Below are 27,341 nucleotides of genomic sequence, written 5' to 3'. Positions count from 1 at the left end.
CGGCGGCGCCGTCTCTGGCCCACCGGGAGGGGCTGCCTACGGACATCACAGAGCTTCTCAGCAGGGCTGTGGGAGGGGGCAGAGGTGAAGGCTGTCCGCCGGGGGGCACGGGGGCCCTGACCCAGCTTCCTGGCTCAGGAGCCACCTGGTTTCCGGCCGCATCCTACAAGTGCGTCTCCTTCTCCCCAGCCATGAGACCCGCCTTCGTTGGGGAGGGCCCGCAGTCCTGGCCGCTGCCACCGTCCAGACACAGGTGCCGCTTGGGCTGTGGCAGGCTGGGGTCAGGGGTGACAAGCTGCTGCAGGCGCTGTGGGGAGAAGAGGAGTCAGTGGTGCTGGTGGCAAGAGAGGCAAAGACGTGTCCTCGTGTCTGTGTCCCCGGGGCCCAGCACACAGCTCAGCGTGAGCGAGTGAAAGGGCACAGAGCTCGAGAAGCGAGAAGAGGCGGTAACGTGTGATCGAGCGCGTGAACCGCCTGGCTCCCGTCCTGGCTCTGCTGCTGACGCCTGTGCGGCCGTAGGCAACCCACTGAACCCCACTGTGACTCGTCTGTAAGAGGACAGCACACGCCTCAGAGAACAGTGCCTGGCACAGGGTTAAGTGACCAGCGAGTGTCTATTTTGTTCTCGTTGTCACTATTCTTATTGCTACTATTATCATATGCTCAGTAAGTGTCTATCATTTTTCTTCCTAGTAGTAATCCTCCGATTGCTACTGTTATTGGTGCCACCTCCTTCTTGCCTTGGATGCAGACGTGATGACTGGAGTCACGACAACCTTATTGTGACCATGCGGTGATAAGCGTGATGATGAAAAGACCACGTGACCAGGATGGGAGTCCAGGAACAGAGGAAGCGTCTGGTCCCTAACGGCCTCTTTAAGCAGCTGAACCAAATGCCAGGAGCCCCCATCTCTGGTCTTCTTGATATGTAAGAAGAAACTAAGCCCGTTTGCTTATTGCAGGTTGGGTTTTCCGTGACTCGTGGGCGAGATAGATTTCCACAAATGTAATGTCTTTGTGGGACACTGGCTCTATCCCTTCCAGGAAGACATGTCCCGAACCCTAAACAGGGAGCCTTTTGCATATGTTCGCAGGCAGGGTTGAGAGGAGGAGAGAAGCCGGAAGCCTGTGTGGATGAACCATGGCTGCCGGTCACCAGTTTCCAGGAGCAGGAATCTGTGCTCTATGACCCCCTGCGTCTGGCACCTTGTGTTCTTGTTTGTGACTTACTTTCCCCCTTAACCCTTTGACAGCTGCCTTTGGTCACCTGCCCAGATGATCTGCTGGAGGTCAGATTCTGAAGGTCTAGGACTCTAGGACTCTTAACATTTCTGAAAATGAAGCCCTTCTTCAAAGACCCTTCTCCTTAAGATTCCCTGAGACCGAAGGGCAGCCCGGCACTCAGAGCTGGCCCAGCCGCAGTGTCACACCCAGAGTCCAGCCCCTCCGGTGCCCTCCTTTGATGCGCCACTTCCCCAGCCCCTACCTTCCTGAAGGAACCCTGGGTCTTCAGGAGGGTGATGGCGGTGAACAGTGGGACACAGCACATGGAGGAGCCAGCCAGGAGCCAGCCGATGAAGTATCCCCAGGCCGGGTACACGTAGACGTTGTTGTATCTGAGAGGTGTGTACTTGCTCAAGGAGAAGAGGAAAGTGGCCTAGAAAGACAGCGGGAGGGGCCGACGCAGATGCAGGGGGGAGCCCGTGAAACCCTCTCCTCAGGACGGAGCACAGTTAAATATCAACACACTGGTGCCTCTAGAGATGGAGAGCAGAGGCCATCACAGACCGTGGGCTCAGAAGGCAGGGAGGGGAGACGGAGGAGCTCCAAAGCAGACCAGGAGAGGGAGAACAGCAGTTGGGAAATCACGCAGGTAGACAGACAGACGGAGGTGCCGGGGAGGAAGGGATGGAGCAGGAACTAGACCAGATGGTAGTGCTGGTAAAGCAAAGAGACGGGCCGAGAAAAGGGGGGAGGGGAACCAGCACATAAGAGGGCACGGAGCAGCCCCTCCAGGTAACTGGGCAGGCGGGAAGGAGCCCCAGAACTCAGCCCGTGCCCCTCACCTCCCGGAGACGGCTAGAGGCAGGAGGAGATGGGGGTGGTGGTGCTGGAGGGCACATACCAGGCAAAGGCCCGGGGTCAGGAAGAGCCAGGAGATCTTCACCAGGGGCCACGGCCGGTAGCCAATCATGTCCTCCACGTTGTCATAGAAACGGTCAGCCCCTGACCAGGTGCGTGGGGGGAGAGTGTGAGGACAGGAAGGGGACGGCGGGTGTGTTTGGGGAAGGACTCACCTGCTTCGTCCTCCTCCCAGCACCGTGGGGGGGGAAACTGGATCTGGACACGTGAGTGACACTGGAGGAGGGGAGGCCGCCACCAACAGAGAGCCCCTAACCACCCAGTGCCTCTCTGCTCTCAGGTCTACGGATGAAGACCCGAGTCCTAACACAGAGGAGGGTGTGAGCCAAAACGGGGCTCAGCGGCTATACACATGCTTATTGCATCGCAGAGGTAAAATCGGCTTCAAGTAAAAATAGCAAAACACCAAGGGAGCCGATGCTCGAGCCCAGCGCTGAGCCCTGCGGGGAGGGGGCGGCACCTGCACCCCAGACTCCAGGGGGCCCCTCCGTGCTCCCAGTGAAGCACAGAGGGGGGCTGGGCTGTGGCCATGGAAACGCTGCCTCTTGCACTTGGTTTAACGTCCTTAGGTTTCCACGTTTGCTCCACCTTCTAAGAAGTAAAGAGCCACTGACTGGGAAAGGCCTGGGAGCCCTCCAGCCACCCCCTCTCCACCACAAAAGGAACACTGCGAAATGCCACCGCTAGACAGTCATCCCTTTGGCTTCTTAACACCCCCTCAGGTGAAAAGCAGATACCGGCTGCTGTAGGTGTAACATATTATCAGCCGTTCACACCTCGCTGTGATCGAGTTTGTCAGATCCTCTCTGAGAACAAGTGTCGAAAAGCAGTGGGGAAATCAGAGCGAAAAGGTAGGATACGCGTGGGGAGGGAAGGACGCCAACGAGGAAGGCCTTGGGTAGCGAGATAAAACCCTTCCTATTCGCGGCTCACCCTGAGGCCCTGCTGCGTGGCACCCACGCACCCTCTCTGCCCTGAGCTTTGGCACACTGACAATCCGTTCCCCCAACTGGTGCAGTGGAGCCAGAGGGACCTGCGGCATGATGACGGCTCCTCCACTTGCCTGCTGTGTGAGCTTAGGCAAGGGACTCAACCTCTCTGAGCCTCGGTTTCCCCTGTAAAGGGCTGTGGTGCAGATTACCAGACGGCACTCGGCACTCAGCAGTGCAGAGCTCCGAACATAAAGGCTTCTCCCCTAACCTCGCCCCGGGCCGCCGCCGTCATCAGGTGACGGCCTGGATACCACGTGGTCAGCACCGCTGGCTGACTTCCTCAGTGCCGAGGGGGCGGGGCTGTTGGTGGGAGTCAGTGGAAGCCAGAATTCACCAAAGTATCAGAAAGAAATGCACGACCACCACAACAGAAAAGGCTACGTCAAAAACACAGGGATGAGCTTCCTGTCCATGGACGTGTTCAAGCAAAGCCTGGGTGATGACTTTGAAAGCGCATGTGGGAATCTCTGAAGGATCAGACTAAGTGGCCCTGGAGGTCCCTTTTGACTAGGATTCCCACGGGAGAAGGCCTCCAACAGCCTCTGCATCCAGAAAGCTGTGCACAGGTATTTATAATTATTCTCACTAGTCAAAGAACTCCGTTGTCATGAGCCCAGCTCCACTGCCGTAATGAGAAACACCTGGGTTCCCAGCAACGGCTAAACTTCTCAAGTAAAAAGGACCAGGACGGCAGCACAAAGACCCGCAGAGACCGGTGGGCCCGTCCTCACCCGGACAGATCCTGCCCTGCGCGTGGCCCCCAGCCTCCCCCACCCACCCACCCACCCACTCACCATACACCCAGCCGATGCAGATCACTTCAAACACGGAAAGGAACAGCAGGCACGTGCCACTGCAGGCGTAATAATCAAACAGCTGGAAGATGTACATCCCGCCCTGTGGGGCAGGGGGTAGAGTGAGACCTCGGCCGGGGGGCAGGGGACGTGCCCCAGCCCACACGAGGTGACAGAAGCCCATCTGGGATGCCACCCTGCCCGGTCCAGGGAATTCATCCCTTGCAGCTAAAAAGAGTTTGCCCCGCCTGTGCCTGACTCCCAGCCTCCCGGCCCTCATTTGACAACATCTCTGACATCTGCGAAGACCCCGGGGACTGTGGTGCACGTACACTGTGCTGTCTGTCCAGCATCCCACCTACCGGAAGTTGCCGAGTTGCGGCCACCTCACTCTGAGTGTGCGCCCCTCCCTGCTCCAGGCCTAAAGAAGAGCAACGGCCAATTCTCAGGGAAAGGGCCCTATCCCCCCGGGGTTGGTTGTGGCAGAAGGGAACCCTGAAGCTGCCCAGAGCTGTCTGTAACATCCCAGGAGGGAAATCTGCCCAAGAATGACATCACCAGAGGAAAGGGGAGCCAGGAGATAGAGGGGAGCATCCCTGATGATGTCACTGGAGCTGCTGGATCCAACCGTGCCTGAAACCGAAGCGTCTCTAGACTTTTCTGTTTCCTAACCGAAAAAATTCACCTTCCTGCTTAAGCCAGCTTGTGTTTGGTTTCTGTCACCTGAAACCAAAGGAGAGGGAACCCACACAAGAAGGTTCCGCCATGTGGTCCCTGCAACCTCGCAGCGAAGGCCGGGCAGGCGAGGGGAATGTGGCTCTGAGAGTGTCAGGGGGTCGCCAGCCTGCAGGCCGCCGCCGCCACTCACCTCGGTGACCAGGAAGAGCCCGATCAGGTAGCATGTGACCGCGATGGCGAGGATCAGGAGCTCCCGCCGCCCGCTCTTCCGGAGCTGCCTGGGGAACATGTCCACGGAGGCTGTCACCAGGCACTCCACACAGACAAACTGTGGGCCGGAGGGGGCTGGTAAGAGGGGCCACCGCCTCCTCGCTCCCCAACCCCACGCTGGCCCACAGAGCGCAGGGGGCCCAGAACTGGGCTGAGGCCAGCCCTGCCTCAGCCACGTCTCCACCACGGAAGGGTCCAGCCGGGAGGGTTGGCTGGGCGGGGCTGGGCGGCCCGAAGGTTTGGGAGGGCGCGTCCACATCTGCGGAAGGGTGGGGCCTGGGGGAGCAAAGCAGGCGGCCCCTCCCGGAGGAGGAGGCCGGGCGTCCCCCGACCAGCCTCAAGGCCAGGCCCCGGATGCCGGAGCCAGGGCTGGGAAGTCCGGTCGGGGGACAGCGAGGTCGGGGAGGTTATGGCGGCGGACGCAGAAGCTGGTAAGGGGGTCGCAGGGCGGGGGCGGGCGGGGTCGGGGGCGAACCTGGCTGTCCAGCCCGAGGAAGATGAGCATGATGAAGAAGAGGCAGGACCACAGCTGGGACAGGGGCATCATGCTCACAGCCTTGGGGAAGGCAATGAAGGCCAGACCAGGGCCTGCCGGGCACACACTCCATCAGGGCCCCGCCCCTGTGCTCGCGCGCGTGTGTGCGCCTGCGTGCGTGCGTGCGCGCGCGCCTGCGTGCGTGCGCTGGTTCCCGGGGGCGGCTGGCTCGTCCACTGCTCTGGGGAGCGCGCTTTCCACTCGCGCGTCTGTGCTCCCGTCCATGCCCGCCTCCCTCCTCCCTCCCCTGGTTCTGGGGTTCTGCTCTGTGCCTAGCAGGCCGCCTGATGCTGAAAGGTTTCTGTAGTACCCAGCTTCTGGGACTCCCCTGCCCCTCCTTCTCCCCCGGCCCCAGGCAGCAAAGCAGCACCCACCTGACTCGGCCACCTCAGAGATGGGCACCCCCTGCTCCTGGGACATGAAGCCCAGGATGGAGAAGACCACAAACCCGGCCACGAAGCTGGTGCCGCTGTTCAGGAAGCAGAGGGCGATGCAGTCCCTGCAGAAAATGGGAAGGGAAAGGGAGAAAGAAACCTATCGTGTGGGGACATCCAAAGACGGTGAGCGGTAAAGAGGAGAGAGGAAAGGAAGTGGGGGGAAGGAGGCCAAGACCGGGTACCAAAAGGTGAAGAGAAGAAAGGGAGGAAGAAAAACCCAGTCTGGAAAGGGGACCACAGTGTCGGTGTGCACAGCCTGGGGCCTTTGCACAGCCTGGGGCCCCTGCGCACAAAGGAGGAAGGCCACCTCCCAGGACCCCGCGCCCCGCTCACCTGTAGCAGTTGTTGTGGTACTTGTTGTAGCTGCCCAGGGCCGTCAGGCACCCCTGGCAGATGGCGAAGGAGAAGAAGATCTGGGTGCCCGCGTCCATCCACACCTGCTGGAGACCCCGAGGAAGCGGTGGGAGGATGGCGGGAGCCCGCCAGGGCCTGGAGCAGTGACCGCCCCGCACCTCCACAACCAGCGGCCCCTCCGTCCCCACAGAGCCCACGTTACAGCCCACACCCACTAACGCATCCTCCTCTTCCCCTGGGCACCCAGCAGGCGCCACGTAGGTGCGCGTGACTAACTTCTAGTTGGTTCACCAGAGACGGTGAACCAGAGAAGGAGAGGCCTGTCTGCAGGGCGGAGCTGAGGCCCTGGCTGCCCTCAGCCTGCGCGTGTGCCCCCAGGTAGCCATAGTGGGCAGAGGCCACGGCCTTCAAATATAGAGAGAAGACACCGAGACTCCCCGGGGGAGTGGGAGGGGAGGGGCAAAGAATGTGCTCAGACAAGCGCAGAGGGGGAGAATGTCCAACCTCACGCTAGTAAAAAAAAAAAAAATTAAAATGGCAACATGCTACTACTTTGACCTATCAAAGGTTAAAACAACTTCTACTTGACTCTCTCATGGGCCTGCAGAAGGAAGGGTACCCACCAACACGGGCGGCCAAAGGCCACGGCACGTGTCAAGAACCTTAAAAGGTGCGTACTCTCTGATTTAGTAATCCCACTTCTGCGTCTGACTACTGTCAGGAAATAATCAGAGATGTGGTCAAAGATTTAAACACAAGGTGCTCATTGCAGCTGTCTGTACAATCATAAAAAAAAAAAATACATGACCTAAATGTGCAGGAACGGGGAAGAGCTGAGTAAAAGCCGACACCTGCCCCAGGTGTGGCTGCCCAGAGGGCATATGGCCGGGTCCGTCCACCCACTGCCCACACCAGCTCTAGAGAGGTACCTGGACTTACGGGAACGCAGTACATCCTGGCTGGATGAGTGAGCGGATGGATGGGGGACGGAGGAAACATTATGCAAATGATAAAATGACATTTACAAATGGATTTAATAACAAGGAAGATGCTTACACTATAAGTGAAAATATATTTATCTCCACGTATGATTATCTCAACTACGTGAAAACACACACACACACACACACACACACACACACACACACACCAGCTAGAAAATAAAAATTGGAAGGAACTATACTAAAATGCTAACAGAGGTTATAGCTGAGTGGTGGGGTTACGAGAGGTTTTTAGTTCCTTTTTCATAATTTTCTTCTGTATCATCTACTTTTTCCTCCAGTGGGCACATGTTGCCTCTAAACAGCGAAAAGCAATAAAAGGTTTTCAAAAGTCCAGGTCTGGTTTGGGGCGGGAGACGCCTGGGGAAACGGTCCTCAGTGAGGTTCCTACCTGGGGGTCCTTGAGCCGAAGCAAATCTGGTTTTAGGTAGTAGATGATGCCCTCGTAGGCTCCGGGCAGGGTGATACCTCGGATCAGCAGGATGACCAGCATCAGGTAGGGGAACGTGGCCGTGAAGTAGACAACCTGGAGGGGAGGAGGCCAAGGTCACCCTTCCCCGGGCGGCACGAGCTGCCTCAGAGGAGGGGTGAGCACAGGAAACTTCCCACTCCTTCCTTTACACATTCTGGGGTGTCTGGGGCTCCCCAGCAGAGGATGAGACACACGTCAGCGGGGCAAAGGGACAGGAGGAAGGACAGGGAGGGGTATGAGTTTCCACCCATAACATTTCAAGAACTCCTTTTGAATCCAGATTCTGGTCTCTCTTAATCCCTTATCCTGGCTGTTTGCCCGCCCCTAGCCCCCTGAAGAGGGTGGGACTCCCCCGCCCGGGGGAAGGTGAGCAGATTTGTGCAGTGATCAGTGGGGAAATTTAGACTGAACTTTTCCAGGCTTAAGGTTGGGGGAGCAGTAGTGGCCTGAGCTCTGGGGGACGGGAGACACACGGGGGGGCTCCACTCTGCCCCTCCCCCGAGAGGGCGGCACTGTCCGTGTCGTTATTACTATTACTATTTTTATGTAATCATTATTACAACAATCCGTGGAAGAGGGAGGCTGCTTTGGGAGGGGGCTAATCAGAGAAGGTGGGACCCTGTCTGTTCCCGGCTGTAACAAGCATGGAGCATCAGTGTCAGGCTCCCCGGGTTGGAAATGATGCTCCAGTGTGAACTCTGTACACACAACAGGCCACTCTGTCCATCCTCAGCTTGAGCTCCTTCAGAGGTTGGAAACCCACCACCTCAAAGACTGTTCTGTTTGCCACTTCATCCTAGACGTGGTCTCGGTGTGTTGTTAAACGAGACAAGCACGTCGTACGAGTGTGTGATCCTGACTGCAATATTCACACACACACACACACACACACACACACACACACACACACACATATAAAGGAAGCTAGAAGCCGACCAGCAAAACGCTGACGGGTGAGCAGACACCCCACCAGCCTGCTGGTGGCTCAGCTCTGACCCCGGGACTTTCATGGTTCTTATTTTGCTCTGCATGTCACTTACGTAAACAGGCCTTTGAAAGTCAAACCGAAAAAGAAAGCCCATTGTGTTGAGCTAAACCCTGCCTTCCTGCGACGTCCCCTGTTCTCAGCAGGCCTCTCCCATTCACTGCTTTCTCTTTCAGGTCTCCAGAGGGATGCCATGTGTGTCCCCGTGGACCCTGGGGGCCCCAGAGGGTGGTCCCGGAGCTAGAACCCCTCACCTTGCCCGTGGACTTGACCCCCTTCCAGATGCAGAAGTAGCAGACGACCCAGGCAAGCAGGAGGCAGAGGGCCAGCTCCCAGCGCAGGGCCCCCAGCTCGTGGATGCCGGAGCTGAGGCCCAGAACACGTCTCCTGCGGACGGGGAGACACACAACCAGGTGAGGCCGAGGGGACAGTGGCCTCCGCCATCAGGTGTCCTGATCCTCAGAGCTGACCCCACGGGTCTCAGAGTCCACGCCTCCCTGCCCCCACCCCTCCCCTGCCCCATGGCCAGCACGCTCCCACCTGTGGCCTCCAAGCCCCTGGCCGTTAGACGACCAAATCACGTAATCCCATAGGTATCTGTCTAACTCATCCAGCTTTCTCTGTAGTCGGAGAGATGGAGACAGAGAGTGAGGGCAGTAAGCGTCTGAGCGAGCTCGAGCCCGCGGGGAGCAGAGACCCGTACGGGCAGTTGATGAGCAGGTGCTCGGGGAGCAGACAGCGGGGCTGGATGTGCGTCAGCCTCTGAAGAGTGACCGGGGTGATGGGAACACGTGTGCGCCGGGGTCGGTGGGCACGAGGGTGGCGTGGATGCCGGAGGGCGCCCCGGGGAGAGTGTCGGTGAGTACGTGTGGGCCGCGGTAAGTGTGAGGGCGGGTCGACTTGTGTAAGCGCAAGGGTGGACACGTGTGGACGCTGGGGTGCAAGCGCTCGTGTGGACGGTGCAGGCGTGAGTGTAGAAATTTGCCAGTTCCTGTGGTGTAAACACGCCCACTTTGGCCAGTTTCAAGCCACCACCAGGACATCGGGGCACACGGAGCTGGCGCAGACCCTTCCCAGCTCGCGCTGGCCGTCGGCCGTGGCTGTCTACGTGCAGGTGGGCGTGCGGGTGCGGGTGGGTGACGGTAAGAAGTCGCGTGGGCGCGCGAGTGAGTCCAGGTGGACACGGGTGGACGCTGGGCGAGCGTGAGGGTGTGGACGGTGGGGGTGGAGGGTCCCTCATCTCCTAGTGACGTGAGCGCTGGAAAGCCTGCACAGAGAGGTGTACATCTGCACCCCCAATCCCGGGCCCCAGACATCCAAATTCCCTCTGCCTGGGGCCCCCGGGAGGCGGCCTCCAGGCCGGGCACCTACTCCCAGAATTCCATGACGGGGGAGGTGAAGTTCACGGGCGGGGCCGCTGCGCCAGCTGCCGAGCGGTTCAGGGAGTCCACGCAGTGTCCTGCAGGGGACGAGAGGGGCGTCAGCAGCGGGCCAGGCAGGCAGAGACGCCCTCGCAGCCCGTCCGCCCCGCTCTGGCCTCGCGTTCCCGGTCCCCAGAGCTTCCTCTGGAGCCGCGGCTTGCCAGCGTCAGGAGTTCCCGCTGGGGTGGCTCGTGTGGCCAGCCCTGTCCCCGCGGGGATCACGCTCTCTCGTCCCGGTGAATCTGGCTGCTCCTCTGAGCGCGCTGCCAGCCACCTCTGACCCTGTCCAGACCTCAGGCCAGGCCCCCACGGCCACGCGTGGACCTCACTCCCCAGCGATGGGGGGATGGGCTCGCGGGACGGCCCCGCCGGGAGCGGTCCCCACGCAGGCCCCTTCCCATCCTCCTGTGGTCACCCGTCGAAATCTGCCACTGCTCTGTCTGCTTGTCTGTTCCCAGCGCCTGACTGTCCCGGGTGCGGGCGAGGCCGAATCACCCGGGCCCAGCGCCGGGTCTGGAGGGTCTGGCACACAGTAGGCCCTCAGTGAACACTGGCTCGGTGGGTGGACGTTGGGGGGTGGTAGCGCCTGACAGCCGCTTGTCACCCACCGTCCCGCTGGGTTGCCGGCTGTCCTGGCGGCTGGTTGGAGGTCCCACACGGGGTCGGCCAGCAGAGTGGCCACCTGCGCCCGCCCAGCTCGGCCTGGGGGCTATTCTGCCGGGAGCTCCATCACTGTTCGCCCAGCCCCAGCTGCCGCATCCCAGGGCCGATACGACAAGTACCTGTGTTCCAGGAGTGGGTGCAGGCGGTCCAGGGAAGCTCGGAGGTAAAGGAGCTGAACAGGTAGAAGAGGGCCCAGGCGAGGATGATGATGTAGTAGACGTTCAGATAGGCCTCGATGACCACAGACGCCAGGCCAATGCCTTGTGGGGGGGGGGGGTAACAGGAGGGTCCCAGAGACCAGCGTCAGCCTGGGAGCCACCCGCCGTGCTGGAAGGACAGGGGCCACAGGGACACCGCGGGGCTCACTCCCGGGCCTGAGAGGCCCTTTGCTCCTTATTTTTCTAAGTAAGAAAAGCAGGTGACAGCACACCACCCTAGGCGTTCTCCCAGTTTTATGATATATATTTGAACGTTTTTGTTTTTCTCTTTTCATGCGAGAATCTCTGGAAGGAGCATCATCCTAACGTTAACAAGTGGTTCTCTGGGTGATAGATTTCAGTTCACTTTTAAAAGTTCTTTTCTTTTTCTGGTTTTTCTAGTTTTTCTGTGACAATCATGCATCACTTGTGAAGTCGCAAGGGACAGGAGGAACAGAGGCACAAGGCCAGAGGCAGGAGGTTCCTGAGTTCGGGTCTCACTAGGCATCCGAGCCTCGGGGGGGTGGAGGGAACCCACGTGTGTGGGGGCACCGGGCAAGGACCCGGGCAGCCTCGGTGGGGCCGTGGACCCCGGGGAGCGAGCAGAGGACAGACTCCACATGGACCCCAAGGATCCGAGAAGATCATCCCAGAGGCCCCACAGGGACCCCCCCAAATCACCACACGGACCCCACACGGACCCCCAAGGACCCCACAAAACCATCTGACGCCCCAGGAGGGGTCAGCAGCAGACTGGCCGTGCCCCGCCGCCCGGCCCCGGGCCAGGCTCCCCGTCTGCTCAGGAGCCAGCGTGCTTCCACCACGTCCACGCCGTCCAGCGGAGGCTTGGCGGCCCCCAGCCAGGCCTGTCCTGGGCCCGGCCCCTTAGGGACTGGCGTCGGAGGCAGAGCCCTCCCTCCCCCACGGCCACGCGAGGAACCGCTCAGGGACCAGGAGGCCCCTGGGTTTCCCACTGGCCGCAAGGGCCCCATCCGCTGAACGGAGGGTGGGAAAGGACATCGCCGCTGCTCACGTCAGTGCCAGCGGATCCCCAGAGGGAAGGCAGGGCCTGGGACCAGCTTCGTCCCTAACCGGACACAGCACAAACCCACGGAGACCTGGGTTAGCGAATGGCCTCATTTTCCCTTCTTGTGAGGTTAATGCAGACACTACTGGAGGGTTAGGTGAGGACGCAGACGCAGGTGACGTGCTGACGTGAGCCCTGGCACATGGTCACCATCGTCACCGTGATTATACCCCGCGGAGGCGTGTCTGGGACCAGGCCCCGCGCTCGAGAGCACGTTTCCCATGAAGCTGGGAAGACTCAGCTTCGGGGTTCCTCACTTGCAAGGACCCCTCCCAAGACTCTGCACCTAAGGTTGTGCCTATTCATAATTCTGTATCGTCCTTCCTGGAGACTGCTTCCACCCAGGTTCTAGAAGCTTCGGGCCCCGGGAAGCCTGATTACACGTCCTAGCTCCTCTGCAGCCCTCAGCACAGGGTGGCTGAAGGAAGCGCGGAGGGCGATGGCCGGGGATCGTGGCTGGTAGGGCACTCACCCTGGAGGAGGGGGCAGATCTTCGTCCAGGCTGTGACGCTGCCCTGGCTGGTGTACTGGCCCAGCGCCACTTCCAGGAAGAACACTGGGATGCCACAGGTGAAGAAGAAGATGAAGTAGGGGAAGAAGAAGGCTCCTGCCGAGGAGGGGGAAGGGGGCTGAGCTGGCAGCCAACCCCTCAGCCGCCCTCCGCAGCCCCCAGGGGCCCAAGACAGCAGCTTCCTCCTGTCTGTGAGCAGGGCCGGGCAGAAAGTTTCCCGTCCGCGAGTTTCCCGTCCACGCCCCACCCGGCATAGGAAAGGCCTTCGAAGGGAAATGAATGATGATGTAGGTGGAGACCCTAATATATGCCCTATTTATTTTCTCAGCGTGCTTCACAAATCTAGTCCATTTATTCTTTTTGGAACCGAAAACACGTGTTCTGTATAATTTGATACGCTTATTAAATCATCCAGTTTGTTACGTTTTTGAGAAAAACAAACAAACAGAAACACCTTGGGGAAATGATTTTCCCTGTAATCATTTTCAGAGGGTATTTCCCCTCCCTCAGGCTCTGGTCTGAACTGGGCCCCCCCGCAGACAAGGCCACTCCTCTGCTAGGGGAAATTCTCCGGGGCACGTGGTTTCAGCAGCCTCGTGAGAGGCTAGCCAGAGGGCAGACCTAAAGACACCCAGCAATTTACAGCCCAGGGCGCCCACCTCCGTCACCTCGGAAGCGTGTACCTGGGTGAACACATTATTGTTCGTCGCCCAGTCATAACACTTGGCACTAGGCGCTTCTGTGTGTAAGGCCCTCTTCTAAATGCTTCACTACCATCAAAACCCTCACAAAGCAGCCTCCCAGGCCACAGGCTCTGGTGTCATCTCCATTTTACGGATGAGGAAACCAAGGCACAAACCCAGGTGGTCTGACCCTGAATCTGGGCTCTTAACCACAGTGTGATAATGCCTCTCAAGCAGCGCATGTTACCCTGTAGAAGAACAGAAAGTACAAAGGGAAGGAAAGGAAAAAGCATCGCATGTCCTTCCAATTTTCTGACAAACACATACGTATATATTTCCTTCTTTGCAAAAATGAGAACCTACTATGCGTGACTTGATAACCATTTTAAAAATGTATATCATGGACCTCTTTTCATATCAATAAATCCATATCTGCGTCGCCACTTTAATGGCTGTGTGGCTCCGTCTTACGCACAGTTTCTTTGGCCCTTCTGGTCCTCCTCCTGCTGCGGTGAGGACCGTGGCCCACATTCTCGTGCACTTGTCTACTTTGCGCCTTAGTTTAAACTTCCAGCAGAGGAACTGCTGAGTCAGAGGGCAAAAGAAATGGACCTTTTTTTTTTTTTTTTGCTTTTTCTGTCATAAAATGTACGTAACATAACTTTTACTATTTTAACCATTTTTAAGTGTACAGCTCAGCAGCATTCAGTTCATTCACACTGTTGTGCAACCATCACCGCCATCCCGTCTCTACTGTCTTCTCATCCTCCCAAACTGAAACTCTGTCCCCTTTCAACACTCACTCCCCCTCCCCCTCCCCCTGCCCCGGCACCCACCCTTCCTCTTGCTGTCTCTACAAACTGGATCATTCTAGGCACCTCATGGAAGGGGAATCATAGAGTATTTATTCTTTCGTGACTGACTTATTTAGCATAATGTCTTCAAGTTTCATTCATGTTGCAGCATGTATCAGAATTTCCTTCCTTTCCAAGGCTAAATAACGATCCCGTGTCAGTATAGGTCACATTTTGTTTATCCATTCATCCACTGATGGACGTTTGGGTTGTTTCCACCTTTTCAGAATAAACTTTTTTTTTGTTTTTTTTTTTGGCCGTGCCACAAGGCATGCGGGATCTTAGTTCCCCGACCAGGGATGGAACCCGGGACCATGGCAGTGGACACGCCGCAGAGTCCTAACCACTGGACCTCCAGGGAAGTCCCAGGGATGAACATTTTTAAGGTCTTTGACCGGCATTTCCAAATTGCCCTCCCAAACTCTTGTACCATCTGCCCTCCCAACAGCAACATGTGAGAGCAAAGAAGCACTGCTGAGTCCCCCCGGGTCTGCTGAGCCCCCCGGGTCTGCTGAGCCCCCCGGGTCTGCTGAGTCCCCCGGGTCTGCTGAGTCCCCCCGGGTCTGCTGAGCCCCCCGGGTCTGCTGAGTCCCCCCGGGTCTGCTGAGCCCCCCGGGTCTGCTGAGCCCCCCCGGGTCTGCTGAGCCCCCCGGGTCTGCTGAGCCCCCCGGGTCTGCTGAGTCCCCCGGGTCTGCTGAGTCCCCCCGGGTCTGCTGAGCCCCCCCGGGCCTGCGGAGCCCCCCGGGTCTGCTGAGCCCCCCCGGGTCTGCTGAGTCCCCCGGGTCTGCTGAGTCCCCCCGGGTCTGCTGAGCCCCCCGGGTCTGCTGAGTCCCCCGGGTCTGCTGAGTCCCCCCGGGTCTGCTGAGCCCCCCCGGGTCTGCTGAGCCCCCCGGGTCTGATGCTGCCAACCAGCTCCGTGGCCCCAGGCAAGTGGCTGAGGCCTCTGGGCCCCTGTCCTCCTCTGTGGAACAAGGGCTCTGACGAGATCATCTTTGGTCGTAGCCACCTCTAGGTCCATGACGCTGCGGCCGGGGCAAGAATAAGCCACCACATCCTGCCCCGGCGTTAGTTCTCACCCCAGCCCTGGCCTGCCCGGGATGTCCCACTGCTATTTCTTTGGAGTCATCGGTTTAGGCAATTTGCAGTAAGAACTACAAGTTTTAAAACAGAGAGCAAGGGACTCCCCTGGTGGTCGGTGGTTAAGACTTAGCCTTCCAATGCAGGGGGTGCAGGTTCGATCCCTGGTCGGGGAACTAAGATCCCACGTGTCTTGTGGCCAAAAAACCAAAACATAAAAGAAGCAATATTGTAACAAATTCAATAAAGACTTTAAAAAACTGGTCCACATCAAACAAATGAATAAAAGGGGCTTCCCTGGTGGCGCAGTGGTTAAGAATCCACCTGCCAATGCAGGGGACACGGGTTCGAGCCCTGGTCCGGGAAGATCCCACATGCCGTGGGGCAACTAAGCCTGCGAGCCACAACTACTGAAGCCCGTGCGCCTAGAGCCCGTGCTCCGCAACGAGAGAAGCCACCTCAGTGAGAAGCCCGCGCGCTGCAATGAAGAGTAGCCCCCGCTCACCGCAACTAGAGAAAGCCCGCGCGCGGCAACGAAGACCCAACGCGGCCGACAATAAAATACATAAATAAATTTTTTAAAAAATAAAACAGAGCAAGACACGTGGTAGATGTTCACTAAATATTTGTCAAATTAGATAGAAACAGTGTTTAGAAGGATTTTCTAAACAGTGGTTATTTTTAAACAGGAATGTTCCTTCCTTTTTACTTTTCTGGAATGTTTCTAATATTCACATATATCATTTCCACAAGAGGAATACAGTTATTTTCAAAAGGCAAAAATGAATCTGACCAGTCACAAATAAACTCATCGAAATGAATTATTCCATTTATGTGAAATATTCCAAATAGGTAAATCCACAGCCACAGGAAGTGGATGAGTGGTTGCCAAGGGCCAGTGGGAAGAGGGCTTGGGGGTGACTTCTAACAAGTACAGGGCTTCTCTGGCGGGTGATGGAAATTTTCTAGAATCAGTCGTGGCAATGGTTGCACAAGTCTGTGAACACACTAAAACCCCTTAATTGTACGCTTACAAAGGTGGCTCTGATCCCTCCCCACTGTGTGCCCCTCTGCTCATTTTTACTACCAGCGCTGAAAATATAAAATTGTTTCTTTAATTGAAAAAAAAATCATAGTCAAGGTAATGTCATTTCTTTGATCAGCATTCCTCAGTGGCTCCTGTGTCACTCAGAGCAGGGCCCGGAGGGGCCGAGCCCCGACCTCTGGCTCCTCTCCCACCTGTCATGCCCCCCTGCGTCTGGAACGGCCTTCACTTGAACTGCATCCCTGAGACCGGCTCCTTCACCTCCTTCAAGTCCTGGCTCAGAGGCCACGTCCCGGACGGACCTTTCCCGGTCCCCTCGCTTCCCACCTCACGCCCCTCCCGGCCCCTCCCCCCTCCTCGGCTTCCGGCCCGTCCGCTCCCCACCATGTGACAGACCACAGTGGACGTATTTGTCTGTGCTGTGCTGCCCTTTGCTGGAGTGTAACCCGGAGCGTGTTGCGCTTTGTATCTAGCACGGTGCCTGGCAAGGGCGGCCCAGAGCGAGCTCAGTGAGGGACTGAATCCTTCAACCACCGACCGTGGCCCGTGTGCAGCCAGGGAGGAGAGGAGCTCACCGTCCCCATGTCACAGCGGGGGGGATGCCGGCGTCGGGCTCACTGCCAGCCTCCTCCCTCCCCTGCCCGGGCAGGAGGTGCCCAGGTGGGCACTGCTCTCCCTACCTCAAAGTGAACTCACCTCCCCCGTTTTTGTAGCAGAGGTAGGGAAACCTCCAGACGTTGCCCAGCCCGATGATCTCCCCGGCCACGGACAGCACGAACTCCATCTTGTTGCTCCACTGGCCCCGATCCTTCACCTGGTCCTTGCCTTCCTGGTCCAACTTCTCTCCCTCCTCAGGGACCCAGGAGACCACAGAAGGCCCATCCTTGGGAACTGCCACTTTTCTGTCGTCTGCAGCCATGGACGGGCTGGGAGGCCACAGATGGGAGCGGGCAGGACGGCAGGAGAGGCGCGGCCTGCGGGGACAAGAAGGAATGAGCCGGGCAGCCCCGAGGACGCCCGTCACCCCCGCTCTCTCCGTCCTAACCTTTCGTTATTGCTGGAATACTGTCGAATAGTGTCAGACTATTGATTTTCTTCCCAAATTCTGGATGACATTTACACCTCAAGTTACACTTTGCCCTCACAGCTCTGAGAACAAACAGGGAGCAGTCTGTTCTCAGTCTGCCCATTTCGCAGATGGGAAAATCCAGGCCTTGACAGGTGGAGTGACTTGCCTGAGACCATTCAGGACTTGATATCGGGATGGAAACCCAAGCTCGGGGACTCACTCCGAGCCAGTCAGCTGCCGTCCCCGCTGGCCCTTCTGCCCCAGCTGCTCCGTGTCCAGTGAGCGTCACGGCCCAGCCTCCGGCCTCCAGGCCAGAGGGATCAAAGGCTGTCGGGGGTAACAGGAGGTCAAGGGGCAGGTGTGGCCAGGTAACTGCGGGGTCTTCCCTGGGCCGGCTGTGTGCTCGCAGCTGTGCCAGCGTGATCGATTGCCTCTGGGTAAACATGGGAGCCAGCTAGCTCCGGGCATCTGATTGGGAGGGCAGAGGAGGGTGGGGCACAAGGCCAGGTGGGGACAGGAGCGGCCTTCGAGGGGACCCTGGTTCTTGAACCTCTGTGCTGAGAGCAGGCGGGGGTTCTGGTGGCAGAAGGGTCACCAGAGGGATCCTCACTTGGGGGCTCACCCCCAGATCCGAGTGGTCCCCTCAGGGGCGACCCAGAAGTGACCGCTCGTCACGGCAGGTCACTGCCCTCCCCGACTCCCTGCCCTCCTAAAGAGCAGCCACTCTCTGCCCTGTCCCTCTCGTGGTCTGTTTATCTGCTGCCAGGAGATAGACTGATGCGTGCTCTACCCAGAATCCTTGCTGGCCTCCCCTCCCCACACTCCGCCACCTCCACTCTTGTTTCTGCCAGGAAGACGCGCCGGGCTGCCGAGGCATCCTCTCCCCCAGGCCCCCCGCCTCTGCCTCCAAGGGGCAGTGGGGAACCAAAGTGACCAGGAGCTACCAAGGGCTCTGCTCCTCCAAGGTTCTAGAGAAACACAAGGGATTCTTTTTATTAAAAGAAGAGTCTGTGTTTACGTGTTAGTCCTTTTAACCCAGGCAACAACCCAAGCCCAAGTCAGTTAGAAAGGTGTGGCAGGGCCATCTGAGGTTATGGAAATTTTTGAAGGTGACTTGGAGGGTGCCGGTTATCCCAGGAATGGGAAAGAAGGTCGGGGTGAAACTCTGGTTCTGGGACCTACTCGGAGGCTTCCGTGGCAAGATCAGCCCAAGAGGGAAGGCGAGGAGAGAGGCACCCCGTGGAATCGAAGGCCTCACCCTCTGATATAAAGGAAGGGGCGGGGGAAGAAGGGAAGGAAAGAGAGCTCCAGGCTCAGAGAGATCAGCCAAACCCCAGGGGCTTTGAGAACCAAGCCTCAGGTGGAAAGAACAGGGCAGTCTGGCCCCTGGGGACACCTGAACCAACTGTGGATATTGCTACAGAATTGAGGCTGGGGGGCCCTGAGGACTGGCCCCTGAATCATTCTCAAATGAATGAATGGACTCAAAAACACGGATGAAGAAGCATCCAACAGGAGACCCAAGGTCTGGTCCAGACCTGGCTAGGAATAGTAGAAGTTAACGGGGACCTCCCTGGCGGTCCGGAGGTTAAGACTCCACGCTTCCACTGCAAGGGGCACGGGTTCGATCCCTGGCTGGGGAACTAAGATCCCGCGTGCCGCACAGCACGGCCAAAAAACCCCAAACAATAGCAACGACAAAAAACTTTACTCCATTTCTTGTCCAACACCTGTTCCCCTCAAGATTGAGGGGTATCAGAGAAAAGGGAGGACTGAAACAGCATACCAGCCCCTGTGTCCCTGTCCTTTGAAGTAAAAGGCTTAAAAAAAAAATAGAAGTTGACATCTGAGTCAGCACTGTGCTAAAAACATACACATCCTTACATGCATTATTAAGTTTCATCTTCATAAAAACCTTTGAAGAATTACTATTAACTCCGTTTTATAAATGAGGAAATGAAGCTCAGAGAGATTAAGGAACAGGCCCTGACACCCCCAGGTGCTCAGTAAACCATTTTTTTTTTTTCAGTAAACCATTTTTGAATGGTTTGAACAAACTCACCGGTATAGTAACTGGGGAGCTGAGCGGCCACGTTGCTGTGTGACCTTAGGCAAATCACACCTCCTCTCTGGGCTTTAAGTCTCCCTGAAAGAGAGGATGACCCCTACTCAACTGTGGTGTTGGGAGGGCAGGGTATACACATGAGATCCGTAAAAGACAAGGAGAGATACTGCCTTTGCTCGCCAAGCCATAGCGTAGCCCAGCTCGGGGCCCGAGCATAGGGTCACCAACAGGGTGTCCAGGAGACAAGCCTCACTGTCCCCAGACCAGAGGCAGCTGTTTCAGGGCCAAGTTGTCCTCAACAGCTGGAGGTGGGGAGACCCGCCTGGGAAAGGAGTAAATGAGGGGAAAGCCAGAGGGGAACACAGGCTGAGGAAGCAAACCCCAGAGCCCAGGGTGGGCGCAGGATTTGGGAGAAGAGAACACAGACGAGCTGACTTTCACGTGACAAGTCTGTTCTTTTTCCAAAAGGCTGTTGAGAGGAGCATGATTTATGGGTAAGAGTGAAAAACCGGAATGGCAGAATGAAAGCACGAGCATGTGGAAAGGAAAGCTGGCCCAGGGCCAGGGCAAGTCAAGGGGAAACAGGCTTACCTTGCAGCAAGCGGGACTCAAGTTAGACTCAAGGAAGAACTTTCCAGGAGGACGTGAGACATAAAAGCTGTACTGAGCTCTCCTTTTTGGGGTTAAAGGCCAAAGGACAGCACACCACCCTCCTGCCACCCTCCCTGCCCCCCTCTACTGTGCCCTTCTACCCCCGGCCTGTTTGCCAGGAATACTTAAACATGGTGTTATCCTCAGTCACGATGACTTCCAGAAGTCTCCACCGTCCCGAGGGTTCACGCCAGCTCTCTCACCTCTCCAACCCCTAGCATCACCTGCCCTGCTGCCCGTCTGCTCTGCTAAGCTGGGGCAGGGTGCGGGGCGGCCTGGACCTCACCACACTCCAGTGCCCTCCAGAAACAGAGACACTCGCACCCACGCCGGGCTCAGGGCCGCCCATGAAGGAAAGCTTCAGGAGGCTGACGAGCCCCCAGTTCACTGTTTTCAGGGGCTGGGCAGGTAGGCAGAGGAGCGGACACAGGTGGAAAGGCTGCTGCCCTCCACGCGCCCCCCGGGGCAGCGGCCCAGGCCCTGGACGTCCCAGCCCCACTTCGGCCCACACCCACATACCAGCTCCCGTTCAGCACGCACGCTGTTGCTGCTCCCGTCACGTCCCCTTGCACACACATACCTGTGCGCGCGGCACCAAAACATGACCCCTGTGGAGTCCTTCACACCCCGTGGGCCGCCCGCACCCTCGACGCCCCCCGGGGCGCGGGCCGCCCCGCTGTCCTCGCCCCTGTGCTCCCTCAGCCTCCTCCTCCTCCTCCTGGGAGCCGCGGGGAGGCTGACGGGGTCTGGCCCCTCTCCTGGCCGCGTCCTTGCCACCTGTGGGGCGCCGTGTGTCGCCCCCTCCTCTCCCTCTCTGGCCCCGATCGCTCCTCTCTCCCCCGCCCCCCGGAGCCCGCCCCCTCCCCGTCTAAGGACTTTCCTGCTGTAGCCAGGCTTGTCCCCGAGCAGCTCAGGTGCTGCAGAGGGTGCGGAGGAGCTGGGGTGACACCCTTGTCCTAAGATTCCCCAACACCAGGCCTCCCTCTGGCCCCGCTCACGGCACAGACACACACTGCCCCCCAGTCCCCCTCCCAGGTGTCGCCCGCCCCCCGCCACCCCGCACCCTCTGCGAGGAGCTCACCTCCTCCCGTCTGGCTCCCCGCGTCCCGCGAGCCTCGCGGCCCCAACAGAGTCCCAGGGGAGCCGCTACGAGACCAGACCTGAAAGGGAAACTGTCCCCCACCTTCACTCCTTCTCTTCCTCCCAGCTCAGAATCCCAGCCAGTCGTGGTCCTGGGACCCCCAGACAGAAAGTGACCGTGTGTGTGTGTGTGTGTGTGTGTGTCTGTGTGTGTGTGTGTCTGTGTGTGTGTGTGTCTGTGTGTGTGTGTGTCTGTGTGTGTGTGTGTCTGTGTGTGTGTGTGTCTGTGCACACTCGAGCGTGAGCTGGTGTATTGGGAAGTGGAGGGGCAGAGAAATACCACAAGCAGCAGGAGGGACTGAGGCCAGAAGTCTGTGAGCCAGGATTGCAACGCCCAAGCTCAGGAAGTCAAGTCCTCTGTCCCCAGCCCCTCCCCACCTGCCTCCCGGCCAGCGCTCCCCCACGGGCGGGCGGGCGCTGTCCCAAGGCGAGCCCCCAGAGCTGGGCTCAGACACTCATGCCCCCCGCAGTCTCCCCTCCTTTGCCCCTTGTCCCTCCCCTCCCCCTCTCACCTTGCCCCCTCTGGCGCTGGCTCCTTCTCCTCCGGCGGGAAGAGGGGCACGATGCACAGGGCAGGGCACAGCCCTCTCTCCCCGGGGCGGTAGGATGGCACCACCGACAGCCAGGCTGGAAGCTGAGATCTCGGGGGAGGGGGGGGAACTCGCCTCGCTGACGAGGGGACGGGAGGAGGTGAATCACTGCTGGACTTTTCCACCAAGTACCTACCCTCTGTGGTTTCAAGGCAAGGCTCTGGACCTTCACAGCCACAACCCTTTTCCTCGGGATTTTCCTAGAGAAGGTGCCAGAGCGCACCTCAAGCATCTAGAAAGGACCCAGGTTTGCAGGTAGACAGACGTGGGTTTGACGCCCTCCTTTGTCTGTCAGCCGGGCAAGCATCTGAGCCTCCGTTTACCGACCCGTCAAGGGTGTGTGACGACACCTGCTTCACGGAGTTGCTGGGGGGGCTGGAGGCAATCTGGGAGACTGCTTGGGGTGTCGTCGGTGCTTCAGGGCACTTGGTGCGGTTTGCTGAAGGGTCCTCTGGAAGCAGGGGCTGGAATGCTGGAGTGTCCCAGGCAGCGGGGACGATGCCCTGGGGCCCTCTGGGCACGAAGCACACAGCAGGGACTCGTCTGATCGCCTGACAGGCCGTCAGTGGTGAACTGGTCCTTGTTGAATAAACATCTGTGTGCCCCCTACGTGCCCGGTGAGCTTCTCCAGAACGGGGTCCTCGTCGCTGTTTCTGAGATGTCCTCACCGTGCTCAGCCGGGACCGTCGGGGCCATTCACTCAGGACAGACAGTGCCCCCTTCCGGATCGTAAAGACGCTTCTTCGGGCCCAGGTGGTGGGGGGAGGAGAAGCTGTGAGGAGAAAGGGAAATTTCCCTTCGCCCGTTCTTCCCCTGTGTGTTCTAGAACTTCCCCGCAGGCCTGGGGTGTGAAGCGCGAGTCACAGCCTGTAGTTTTCCATCGAGCACCCCCGCTCAGTGTCTCTCAGGCCCCTCTCAGCATCTCCCTGAGGCTCCCCGTGGAGAGAAAACCAGAACAATCCAGAAGCCAGGCGGGCTGGGGCAGAGAAGGGCTGGCCCCGGCAGAATTCACACCCTGTTTCCCCTGTGCTCGGCGGGGACCGAGGGATCGAGTTGCTGCAATGCCCTGTCCCTGTCCCCACCATGTGTCAACTGCACAGCTCGCTGCAGAGGGGCACCAAAGTCCTTGTGATTTCCTGGCTGCAGCTACTCCGAACAGAAGACCCAGCCTCTCCGGGAAGTGGCGCCAGAGGGAAGAAAACCAGGCTGGGCAGAGGGTGAATTTCCTAGCTCTGTCATTCATTCAAAAATGTTACTTCTTGCCTGCAGTGTGTGGGGCTTTTCTGCGAGGACCTGGGGATACACATGGCACCTCCCCTTCCCCTCACGAGAGAAGAGCTGCCGTGTTTGACCTCGCCTCCCTCTAACACCCGAACTCCCTCACTCACGCCCACCCAACCCCGCAGCTTCAGCCCCCACTGGGCATTCAGAACAACTGGTGAACTCTTGGGGGCAGGAGACCCCATTTTACAACAGGTAGGGCTCCCTAAGTTACCTGGAAAGCCTACCTGAGACCGGCCTGTTTCCATACCGGGGAGGGCCCAGAGTCAAGATGAAATAATGAATCCGTCCTCTTGCTGCAGTGAAACCCGTCGAATGTTCTCCTCACCGCAGTCACATCTTCTAACCCGTGCACACTTTTAGAGGGCCTGGCATGGAAGGAACCTGGTCCCTGAGCACCTAACTCAGCCCGGGTGCTTTACCTGTCACCCCATTTTGTCCCCACAAGAACCTTGAAATGTAGGAATTATTAGCCCATTTTACAGATGAGAAAACTGGGGCGAATAGAAGCTAAATGATGTGTCCTAAGGTCTTCTTCTAGGACAGGGGTGGCCTCGAGACAAAGGGCTCCCCTTCCTTCTCTGTCTTCTTCCTCTGGGACCTGCAGGATCCGAATCTGCCCTTCCAGGCAGAGCTCCAGGAGAGGGGACAGAAAGCGGCCCCGCCCCCACTGCCCCTTTGAGGGGGTAAAGCCACGTCTGGGTATTCCTGCTCCCATTCCCTGACGTGACCCCTGGCTTTTAGAGCAGCTCCCCGTCAGCCATCCCCCCACTGGTCTCATGACCTCGCCGTTGGGCTCTCACACCCGTGATCCCATCCAGCCCCACAACAAACCCGTGTGTGGGCGGGGTGCCCAGTATGACCTCCACCTGCAAAAAAAGAAGACCTGAATCCCACCAAGAACCACAGCAGGTCCGAGGCAGGTGAGGACTAGAAGCCGTATCTCCTGACCCTGGTGCCGGCGGCTTACTCCCACACCGTATCGCACCATCAACGAAGCTCCGAAATAGGGCTCCAGTCACCATGACCGAACTGCTCGCCTCCCTCCCTGGGCCTAGCAGGTCCCTGCAACTTTGATAGGATGGAGAGAGAGACATACCTCAGCCTCAGAACAGCCTTCCCAGACCCCCAACCCTAGACCCTCAGGGTCCTTCCCGCGCCCACTTATTCTTTCTCAGAGACCTTGCTTTTCTTCCATAGCGTTTGTCATCCTTCGTCCTTCAAGAGATGTATCTATTTTTGCTCCTCGTGAGTCCTGAGCACAGCACCGTGTAGTAGGTGTCCTGGAAATGTCCTCAGAGGGGTGGAGACGCCAGGTGTGGGACCTCGAGGCCCACACATTTCTCTAGCAGACTTATTTCTCCCGTCTTAGGACTGCCTTGCTCCCGGCACACTGGGGGGTGCCCAGCCACCGTCCAGGAAGGAACCACCAAGGCCAACACACAACAGGGCTGCTGTCACCGATTTTAATAAACTCTCCCAACAGCAAAGAATCAAAACCTGAAGACTTCAGTGCATTTTCCCACTGACTGACTCGTAAGAAATGAGGAAGGAAGGAAATGCCCTGCACCTCCCAGGAACAGCTCGGGAAGAAGAGCTACATGAACAGAGGTGGGGACACCGGCAGACATGCGGGGGGGGGAAGGGCTGCTGCGTGTCCCCGCTCCCCCATGCGCCCCGGACACACGCGCCCGCTCCAGGCACCTGCCCAGAGCCAGGCTGCGGAGCACGCCCGTGGGCGCCGCGCGGGCGGGGGCCAAGGCCAGACCCGCTGACCCCGACGTCGCACAGGCTCTGCCTCCCACCTGGCTCCTCTCTGGGCGCATCTGCGCGCTCGGGCCCCGCAGCCGAGCGGAGGTCCCCGCGGCGCGCCGCCATCGTGGCCGCGCCGGCGCTGCCGCATCCGCACGTATCCATCTTCCTTCCGAGCGGAGCGGCGTGGCGGTGCCGAGGCAGCGGCTCCCTCTTCTGGCCGAGCCGGGTAGTGCCCTGCTCCGCCCGCGGTCCCTGCTGTCCCGCTCTCGTACCCCTGGCACCAAGCCCCTGGCGGGCGCACACAGTTTGGACAGACGAGGTCAGGCGAGGAAACGGCAGGGGAAATCGGCAGGAAGAAGCCCAGCCTCTCTCCTCCTCCTTCCTCCAGCGGGGGCCCAGGTGCCTCCTCCTTCTCCCCTCCATCGCCTTTCTTTTCTGTTTTTTAAAAAATTAATTAACTGATTTATTTATTTTTGGCTGCGTTGGGTCTTCGTTGCTGCGCGCGGGCTTTTCTCTAGTTGCGGCGAGCGGGGGCTACTCTTCATTGCAGCGCGCGGGCTTCTCATTGCGGTGGCTTCTCTTGTTGCAGAGCACGGGCTCTAGGCGCGCGGACTTCAGTAGTTGTGGCTCACAGGGTCTAGAGCGCAGGCTCAGTAGTTGTGGCTCACGGTTTCTAGAGCGCAGGTTCAGTAGTTGTGGCGCACGGGCGGAGTCGCTCCGCGGCATGTGGGATCTTCCCGGACCAGGGCTCGAACCCGTGTCCCCTGCATTGGCAGGCGGACTCTTAACCACTGCGCCAGCAGGGAAGCCCCTAAAGCCCCACTTTAAAGTGAGGAGGTGGGCAAGGCAGCGAGGCGGGGGTGGGGCGGGGCAGAAACCAGGCGGAACTGCTAGCAGCTGGTGGGAAGAACGTGGATTTAATGGAATGAAGGGCGCCAAACAGAGCTCTCCCCACCCCGCCCCCCGCCTGCAGCCTCACTCGGCCTCCCAAGGCCCCTCTCAGAGGGAATGCTCTTGATTCTGGCCTTTCACACCTGTCCAGCCACCCCCGGAGCGGGGAAGTCGGGGTGGGAGATGCCCAGCTCAGAGGTGGATTCCAGCATGTCCCCTCTTATCTTGTCTACCCCGGGTGGTGAGGGGCAGAGAAGCACGGCAGGGCTGCTTCTGTGCCTTCCTTCTGCAACTGTCCCCACAGCCAGGCTCACCGGCCCGTTGTCCCAGGGCCTGCCCCCTAGCAGTGAGACTCCAGTTCCGACGTCCTGGGCGTGGCCGGGGCAGAGGGTTCCGCTCGGGCCCACCGGGGCAGGTCCTCAGCTGGGCACATGAGCTGGCGAACTCTCTGCAGGCAGAGTGGAGGGGTCCGTCATGAGCCGGAGAGGGGGCGAGTCTGCCGGCGTCCCTCGTCGCTGCCTCCCCAGAGGTGCCAAACCTGCTCTCCAGGTGCCAACACCCTAACCACAGCGGTGTCCTGGAGGCGTCCTCTCTCTTGCTGAGACTGCTCAGCACTCACTCTGTCCCTCTGACCCCACACCAGGGTCCCTGGCCCTCCTGTGTGCCAGCTTCTACCCAGGCAGGCAGCCACCTGCCAACAAGGGGACCCCAGCTCATCCTCTGGCTGCTTTCCTCCCCACCAGCTCCCTACCTCTCTGAAAGAGCCCTTGAGGGTGCTGAGTTTGTAGCAGCTCCAGGCGGGGATGCAGATCATGGAGGAGAGAGCCAGGAGCCAGCCCAGGGCATCGCCCCACCACGGGTACAGGTACTTCTTGTTGTAGGTCAGTGGGGTGTACTTGATCAGGGAGGAGAGGAAGGTGGCCTGAGGGTGAGAGTAGAAGAGACGCGGCTGGGGGAGCATGGGTCCCCCCGACCAGCTGGGCCAACCTGCCTCCGAACTCCATCCACATCTGCTCAAAACCCACGCCCCCAGGAGGTACTTCCGGGGCACCCACCCTGTCCCTCCAGGGTCCCCGTGCCCCTGGGCACCCTCCGCTGGGACACGGCCCCGTGCCTGGCCGTGAGCACCTGGAGGGCCGGGGTCGTGCCCGGGTGCCCCCGGCCTCATCGTACTCGGCACACAGCGTGTGCCGCTGGCACAGGGAAAGCCAGAGCAGCAGTGCTTAGTGCCTCAGGCCCGGACTCCGGAGCCCGGCTGCCCGGGCTTGAGCCCCAGCTCTCGGCCACCTTCCAGCTTTGGGTGAACTGCTTAACCTCTGGGGCTTCCGTTTCACCTGAAAGGTGACTATAACGGTAATTCTTACTTCGTGGGGTTCTCGTGGGGATTGACTGGGTTAAACGTGTAAAGCATTTGGTACCCAGCAGGAAGTCAGTGCTCTGGAGCTGCTACTGTTATCTCGGCGCTTATGGGTATTGTTCTCCGCAGCCCGGCGCACCTGCCACATTAGACGCCCACTGCGGGGCTGAGCCGGACAGCCCGGGCCCTCAGTTTACCCTTCTGTGAAACGGGAAGGAAGAACCTATCCTGCTGGCATTCTCTAGAACCCAACAGGAGGATGAATGAAACTTTTAAATGATGTTCAATCCCCACGGAGAAGTGCCTTCTAGGACTACGGCCCGTCTACCCTCCTGCTCTACCAT

At 58.9% G+C, this 27,341-nt stretch overlaps 2 protein-coding genes across 3 annotated transcripts in view; both read right to left on the bottom strand.

The window, feature by feature from the left end:
- Positions 1 to 163: 163 nt before the first annotated feature.
- SLC6A12 (solute carrier family 6 member 12) lies at positions 164 to 17,228 on the bottom strand. Its single transcript, XM_007117067.2, has 14 exons — positions 16,895 to 17,228; positions 12,501 to 12,635; positions 10,864 to 11,004; positions 10,032 to 10,119; positions 8,915 to 9,047; positions 7,595 to 7,729; positions 6,182 to 6,285; positions 5,786 to 5,910; positions 5,352 to 5,464; positions 4,797 to 4,934; positions 3,929 to 4,031; positions 2,126 to 2,226; positions 1,487 to 1,657; positions 164 to 307 (listed from the first exon to the last, which is right to left on the bottom strand). Exons 1-14 carry the CDS (start codon positions 17,115 to 17,117, stop codon positions 164 to 166), a joined length of 1,854 nt encoding a protein of 617 aa, XP_007117129.2. The 5' UTR covers positions 17,118 to 17,228.
- Positions 17,229 to 25,980: 8,752 nt separating this feature from the next.
- The window catches only part of SLC6A13 (solute carrier family 6 member 13), a 29,140-nt gene continuing 27,779 nt past the window's right edge, over positions 25,981 to 27,341 (bottom strand). For both annotated transcript variants that reach the window (XM_024129134.1, XM_024129135.1), the window contains 2 exons: positions 26,392 to 26,562; positions 25,981 to 26,088 (listed from right to left, as the gene is read on the bottom strand). In XM_024129134.1, coding sequence (XP_023984902.1) covers positions 25,981 to 26,088; positions 26,392 to 26,562 — 279 coding nt within the window. The remainder of the gene's footprint in view (positions 26,089 to 26,391; positions 26,563 to 27,341) is intronic.

Source organism: Physeter macrocephalus, chromosome 6 (genome assembly GCF_002837175.3).
Source record: "Physeter macrocephalus isolate SW-GA chromosome 6, ASM283717v5, whole genome shotgun sequence".
NCBI classification, from domain to species: Eukaryota; Metazoa; Chordata; class Mammalia; order Artiodactyla; family Physeteridae; genus Physeter; species Physeter macrocephalus.
The sequence above is the reverse complement of the archived record's forward strand: the minus strand, read 5'-3'. Positions and strand labels throughout refer to the sequence as shown.

What these genes read in the sequence shown, in the direction of transcription:
- SLC6A12 (XM_007117067.2), bottom strand. Translation starts at nt 17,117, where the DNA reads ATGGCTGCAGACGACAGAAAAGTGGCAGTTCCCAAGGATGGGCCTTCT. An exon ending in CACCCACTCCTGGAACACAG is followed by an intron (nt 10,120 to 10,863) that starts GTACTTGTCGTA and finishes CGTCCCCTGCAG; the next exon opens with GACACTGCGTGGACTCCCTG. An exon ending in TACCACAACAACTGCTACAG is followed by an intron (nt 5,911 to 6,181) that starts GTGAGCGGGGCG and finishes CATTTTCTGCAG; the next exon opens with GGACTGCATCGCCCTCTGCT.